This window comes from Physeter macrocephalus, chromosome 21 (assembly GCF_002837175.3).
Source record: "Physeter macrocephalus isolate SW-GA chromosome 21, ASM283717v5, whole genome shotgun sequence".
Lineage (NCBI taxonomy): Eukaryota > Metazoa > Chordata > Mammalia > Artiodactyla > Physeteridae > Physeter > Physeter macrocephalus.
In genome coordinates, this window is record NC_041234.1 from 45411600 (window position 1) to 45419156 (window position 7557).

At 37.3% G+C, this 7557-nt stretch overlaps 1 protein-coding gene across 8 annotated transcripts in view; it reads right to left on the bottom strand.

The window, feature by feature from the left end:
* The window catches only part of OPHN1 (oligophrenin 1), a 671055-nt gene that overhangs the window by 30513 nt on the left and 632985 nt on the right, over positions 1-7557 (bottom strand). For all 8 annotated transcript variants that reach the window (XM_028482255.2, XM_028482256.2, XM_028482254.2 and 5 more), the window contains one exon: positions 3771-4094. In XM_028482255.2, the coding sequence (XP_028338056.1) occupies positions 3771-4094 (324 nt within the window). The remainder of the gene's footprint in view (positions 1-3770; positions 4095-7557) is intronic.

The window sequence follows — 7557 nt, forward strand, 5'->3', positions numbered from 1 at the left end:
CAAATCCACAGAATTAGAAATGAAAAAGGAGAAGTAACAACTGACACTGCAGAAATACAAAGGATCATGAGAGATTACTACAAGCAACTGTATGCCAATAAAATGGACAACCTGGAAGAAATGGACCAATTCTTAGAAAGGTATAACCTTCCAAGACTGAACCAGAATAAGTAGAAACTATGAACAGATAAGTCACAAGTAATGAAATTGAAACTGTGATTAAAAATCTTCCAACAAACAAAAGTTAAGGACCAGATGGCTTCACAGGAGAATTCTATCAAACATTTAGAGAAGAGCTAATACCCATCCTGTTCAAAGTCTTCCAAAAATGTGCAGAGGAAGGAACACGCTCAAACTCATTCTACGAGGCCACCATCACCCTGATACCAAAACCAAAGATACTACAAAAAAAGAAAATTACAGACCAATATCACTGATGAAGATAGATGCAAAAATCCTCCACAAAATACCAGCAAACAGAATCCAATAACACATTAAAAGGATCATACACCATGATCAAGTGGGATTTATCCCAGGGATGCAAGGATTCTTCAATATATGCAAATAAATCAATGTGAAAAACCATATTAACAAATTGAAGAATTAAAACCATATGACCATTTAAATAGATACTGAAAGAACTTTTGACAAAATTCAACACTTGTTTATGATAAAATACTCACCAGAGAGTGGACATAGAGGGAACCTACCTCAGCATAATAAAGCCATGTACAACAAACCCACATCAAACATCATTCTCAATGGTGAAAAACTGAAAGCATTTCCACTAAGGTCAGGAACAAGACAAGGATGTCCACTCTTGCCACTATTATTCAACATAGTTTTGGAAGTCCTAGCCATGGCAATCAGAGAAGAAAAAGAAATAAAAGGAATACAAATTGGAAAAGAAGAAGTAAAACTGTCACTGTTTGCAGATGACATGATACTATACATAGAGAATCCTAAAGATGCCACCAGAAAACTACTAGAGCTAATCAGTATATTTGGTAAAGTTGCAGGATACAAAATTAATGCACAGAAATCTCTTGCAAAAATCCTCCACAAAATACCAGCAAACAGAATCCAATAACACATTAAAAGGATCATACACCATGATCAAGTGGGATTTATCCCAGGGATGCAAGGATTCTTCAATATATGCAAATAAATCAATGTGAAAAACCATATTAACAAATTGAAGAATTAAAACCATATGACCATTTAAATAGATACTGAAAGAACTTTTGACAAAATTCAACACTTGTTTATGATAAAATACTCACCAGAGAGTGGACATAGAGGGAACCTACCTCAGCATAATAAAGCCATGTACAACAAACCCACATCAAACATCATTCTCAATGGTGAAAAACTGAAAGCATTTCCACTAAGGTCAGGAACAAGACAAGGATGTCCACTCTTGCCACTATTATTCAACATAGTTTTGGAAGTCCTAGCCATGGCAATCAGAGAAGAAAAAGAAATAAAAGGAATACAAATTGGAAAAGAAGAAGTAAAACTGTCACTGTTTGCAGATGACATGATACTATACATAGATAATCCTAAACATGCCACCAGAAAACTACTAGAGCTAATCAGTATATTTGGTAAAGTTGCAGGATACAAAATTAATGCACAGAAATCTCTTGCATTCCTATACACTAAAAATGAAACATCAGAAAGATAAATTAAGGAAACATTCCCATTCACCATTGCAACAAAAAGAATAAAATACTTAGGAATAAACTTGCCTAAAGAGGTAAAAGACCTGTACTCAGAAAACTATAAGACATTGATGAAAGGAATCAAAGATGACACAAACAGATGGAGAGATATACCATGTTCTTGGATTGGAAAAATCAATATTATGAAAATGACTATACTACACAAAGCAATCTACAGATTCAATGCAATCCCTATCAAATTACCAATGGCATTTTTTACAGAACCAGAACAAAAAATTTTAAAATTTGTATGGAGACACAAAATCCCCCAAATAACCAAAGCATACTTTAGGGCAAAAAATGGAGCTGGAGGAATGAGACTGACTTCAGACTATACTACAAAGCTACGGTAATCAAGACAATATGGTACTGGCACAAAATCAGAAATACAGATAAATGGAACAGGATAGAAAGCCCAGAGATAAACCCATGCACTTATGGTCAACTAATCTATGACAAAAGAGGTAAGGATATACAATGGAGAAAAGGTAGTCTCTTCAATAAAGTGGTACTGGGAAAACTGGACAGCTACATGTAAAAGAATGAATTAGAAAACTCCCTAATACCATACAGAAAAATAAAATGGATAAAATACCTAAAGGTAAAACTGGAGACTATAAAACTCTTAGAGGAAAACATAGGAAGAACTATGTAAAGAACTCTTTGACATACATCACAGCAATTTCTTTTTTGACCCACCTCCTAGAGTAATGGACATAAAAGCAAAAATAAAGAAATGGGACCTAATGAAACTTAAGAGCTTTTGCGCAGCAAAGGAAATCATAAACAAGACGAAAAGACAATCCTCAGAATGGGAGAAAATATTTGCAAACAAATCAACGAAAAAAGGATTAATCTCCAAAACATGTAAATAGCTCCTGCAGCTCAGTATTAAAAAAACAAACAGGGCTTCCCTGGTGGCGCAGTGGTTGCGCGTCCACCTGCCGATGCAGGGGAACCGGGTTCGCGCCCCGGTCCGGGAAGATCCCACATGCCGCGGAGCGGCTGGGCCCGTGAGCCATGGCCGCTGAGCCTGCGCGTCCGGAGCCTGTGCTCTGCAACGGGAGAGGCCGCAGCAGAGGGAGGCCCGCATACCACACACACAAAAAAAGAAAAAAACAAACAACCCAATCAAAAAACAGGCAGAAGACCTAAATAGACATTTCTCCAAAGAAGACATACAGATGACCAAGAGGCCCATGAAAAGCTGCTCAACATCACTAATTATTAGAGAAATGCAAATCAAAACAACAATGAGGTATCACCTCTCACTGGTTAGAATGGGCATCATCAAAAAATCTACAAACAACAAATGCTGCAGAGGGTGTGGAGAAAAGGGAACCCTCTTGCACTGTTGGTGGGAAAGTAAATTGGTACAGCCACTATGGAGAACAGTATGGAGGTTCATTAAAATCTAAAAATAGAACTACCATATGATCCAGCAATCCCACTACTGGGCATATACACAGAGAAAACCATAATTCAGAAAGACACATGCACCCAAATGTTCATTGCATCACTGTTTACAATAGCCAGGTCATGGAAACAACCTAAATGCCCACTGACAGACGAATAGATAAAGAAGATATGGTACATATATACAATGGAATATTAGTCAGCCATAAATAGGAACGAAATTGGGTCATTTGTAGAGACATGGATGGACCTAGAGAGTGTCATACAGAGTGAAGTATGTCAGAAAGAGAAAAACAAATATTGTATATTAACGCATATATGTGGAATCTAGAAAAATGGTACAGATGATCCGGTTTTCAAGGCAGAAATAGAGACACAGATGTAGAGAACAAATGTATGGACACCAAGGGGGGAAAGGGAGTGGCAGGGTGGTGGTGGGGAAAAAAAAAAGAAACCTAAGTAAGAGATTATAAAATCCATTCAATGGAGAATATTTTTAATTGGTAAGATTCTATGCATAATTCTGTGTTATTATAATGAAATTATTAAAGTGAACAATTTCTAGGGAAATATAAAAAAAAAAAATAGTTGAGGTAATTTCTCTTCCCCGTGGGATTCCCAAGCACTTACCCTCCTTGTGGTGAGCCAGGGGCCGAGGAGCTGGTCTCTTTACATGGAAAGAGGAGGCCTTAGTGGGCCCAGGGCCTGGCACAGGTCCATTGGTGGCCTTTGGTATGGCCTTGGTCCCTCCATCCTGCAGTCTTGATACCAACTTCCCCACATCCACCTCGAGGCAGGACTCCAACTTGCCATCTGAAACAGGCCTGCTTGGGGATTTCCTCCCATGATCTGCTTCCCCACTTCTCTGCATAGGCATTTTGGGGTGTTGTGGCATCTTGGAGGGTTCTATACTGCTGATGATAGTACCATTCGGTGTTCTGTGTTGGATTTCATCTAGGAAAAGATGGTGCAAAGAGGAAAGATTAATGATAACCTTTGTATACATAATATTGCAAAGTTATACACATACTCAAAGGAGCTATTGTCATGCAACAAATCAATGATATCCCACAAAATCAGTCTCTACCCATTCCAGTTCACATGGAGTCACAAATCTCATAAAACAGGGAATTCAATTTAAGATCTGAGTATTATTTTCATGACCACAATTCAGCAAAACCACAATATGCCAAGATACTTTATTTAAAGGGATATGTTAAAATGGGACTTGAGACCCCAATCAATTGTACATTATATTACTTTTAAATAAGACACCATTTAATCCTTAACTATTTCTATTTCTCTCAAAAGTAATTTATAAAGATCTCTCAAATTTCAAGGTAATACACTTAACAGAATTTAACTCCTTTCTCCATCCTCATAAAGACATCCTCAACTCACCACTTTATGGCTTTCCCTTAGCTTTTGTGGTCTACAATTTCCTGTGACAATAGTATATGCTTTTCAGTTGTCCTGTTTCTTAATTAAAGCTTTGAGTCTCTAATGAGAGCCAAGGATATTCTCCCTAGAAAAATTAACTTACATAAATACATGTAAAATTTTGAAAACTAATTTTAAGAGATTCATGGAACCAATCCCCTGAAGCTGTTAATGAACCCCCGATTGAGAACTCCTGCTCTAAGGAAATCATCACCTTCCTTGGTAATAGAAAACCTAGCTCAGAGTGTAGCGGTTAAGAACAGAGTTTCTGGCCAGCTAAATGAGACATGAGAGATATGTCAACCAGTTGTAATATATGGGTCTTATTTGGATCCTGATTTTTTTCAAAAAAAAAATGTAAAAATAGGAGAATTTGAATACTGACTAGATAGTGATCTTAAGGAATTACTATTTTGTTTAGTGTTCTTTTCTTTTATGTATGATGATGGTATTGAGATTTTGGTTAAAATAGTGTTCTTATCTTTTACAGGTACATACTGAAACATTTATGGATGAAAGGACATAATGCCTGAGTTGGGGCAATGGGTAGGGGTATAGATGAAACAAGATTGGGCATGTGGCAGGGATTCTTCAAAAAACGCAAATCAATCAATGTGATACACCATATTAACAAACAGAAGGAGAAAAACCATCTGATCATCTCAATAGATGCCAAAAAATCATGAAGAAGATGTTCTGGAATTAGATGTTTGCACAAGCTTATGAATATACTAAAAAACACTGACCTACATTGAAAAGGGTGAATTTTATGTCATATGAATTATATCTCAGTTTAAAAAAAAAGTTAGAAAATTGTCTAGAGTGGGTGATCCCATTGGTGATCTTCTGGCACAAAGAACTCCTCACACAGAGGGGCAAATTAAGACCCAGAATAGGGAAGTGAGTAGCCCCAGTTATTCAGTAAGCTAGTGGCCAAGAAGAAATTATATCTCAGGTCTACTAACACCCAGTTCATTCATTTATTACACACATTTATTGAGGATTTATGATATGCTAGATACTATGCTGGCACGAGGGATACAGAGTGAAAAATTTCTGCTGGCATAGAGATTATATTTTCTGATGTGTACTTGGGGAGATTGTAAATAGACAAATAAATGAGTTTATCCAATTAAAATGAAAATATGGAACAACAGAGTAGGCATTCAGTGTTCTCTTCTACTTTCTCCTAAATGCCAGATCACCTCCTAAGGAGATGATCCCTTAAACTGGGTGATCTCTTTCCCTTCATTATTCCCTATACACCCAGCCATTTATTCTACAAGTATTTACTGAACACTTGGAATATATAGGAATTGTTCTAGAGGCTGGTGATAAAAGTGGATCTGACATTCTAATGGGAAAGACAGATAATAAACATGTGAACAAATAGTAGCAAGTGACAGGAATAAAATAAAGCAGTGTAAAAGGATAGAGAGTAATGGAGAAGAAGAAAGATCTATTTAAATAGAGTACTCAGAGAAGGTCTCTATTAGGAGATGTCATTTAGCTGAGATCTGAATGAAGGAGTAAAGTTTGCAAAGTTCTGGAGGAAGAATGTTTAGGACCAAGAGAACAGCAAATATAAAGGCCCTTGGGTAAGTTTGACATGTATAAGGAACAGCAAAACCAATGAGATTAGAGCAGGGAGAACAAAGGGTACAGAGAAACAGTGAAGTTCAGAAATGAGATCAGAAAGGTAAGTGAGGATCATATAATGCAGAATAAAATGTAAATTTTCTTCTAAAAATGAAGAGAAGTCACTGGAAATTTGGACCAGAGGGAATGATATGATCTGACTTACATTTTTAAAAGAATATACATCTTACTGGCTGCTGTGGAAAACAAATTATAGTCAGGCAAGAAGAAAAGCAAGGATAATAGTCTGGAAGCTCCTGTAGCCACCCAAATAAGAGATGATGGTGGCTCTACCAGGAAGGTAGCAGTAGGAATTAGTAGGTTCAACATACAATGTGTACGGAGAGCTAAGAGGAATTGTTGATGGATTAGGTGTAAGGTAAAAGGAAAAGAGCGTAATCAAGGATCATCCCAAAGTTCTTGACCTTAGCAATTGGGTGACTGGTACTGCCAATTACTTAGATGAGGGAGACCAGAGTAAGAGCAGATTGAGGAGGAATAGAGAATCAAGAGTATTTGTACATTTTGAATTGGAAATGTCCATGAGTCATCTAAAGAGAGCTGTTGAACAGGGAGTTTGAGATGGGAAGAGGGGAGATAGTACTCCTAGATATATAAATTTGCAAATCATCCTCATATTTAAAAGATATTTAAAACCATGAGACTGAATGAGATCACACAGGAAACAAATATAGACAGAGAGGTGGACTGAGAAAAACAAAACAGAACAAAACAAAACAGAACTCTGGGACCTTCCAACATGTAGAAATTGAGAAGAGAAGGAAAACTAAGAGGAGACTGAAATGGAATGTCTAGTGAGGTAGAAGGAGATTTTGGTGTCCTGAAAGCCAAGTGAATAAGTGTTTCAAGAAGGAAGCATCACTAAAATGAAATGCTTCTCACAGGCTGAGTATGATAAGAATAGTGGAGTAGCACATGGAGATTGTTGGTAATCTTGACAAAAAAGGTCTCAACAGAGTAGTGAGGAGAGAGGCCCATTTAGAATGGGTGCAGGATCCATACTAAACAATTATTCAACTAAATGGCATTTATTTGTTTATCTATCTGTATCTATCTATCTATCTATCTATCTATCTATCTATCTATCTATCTATCTCCATTTAGCCTATAACCTCCTTGAGGCAAGGGGCTGTCTTAATTCCACCTAGCATGGTACTTAATCCATGTGAGCTGATTTTCTCCCCAGCTTTATCGGGATATAATTGACAAATAAAAATTGTATATATTTGGGCTTCCCTGGTGGCGCAGTGGTTGAGAGTCCGCCTGCCGATGCAGGGGACGCGGGTTCGTGCCCCGGTCCGGGAAGATCCCACATGCT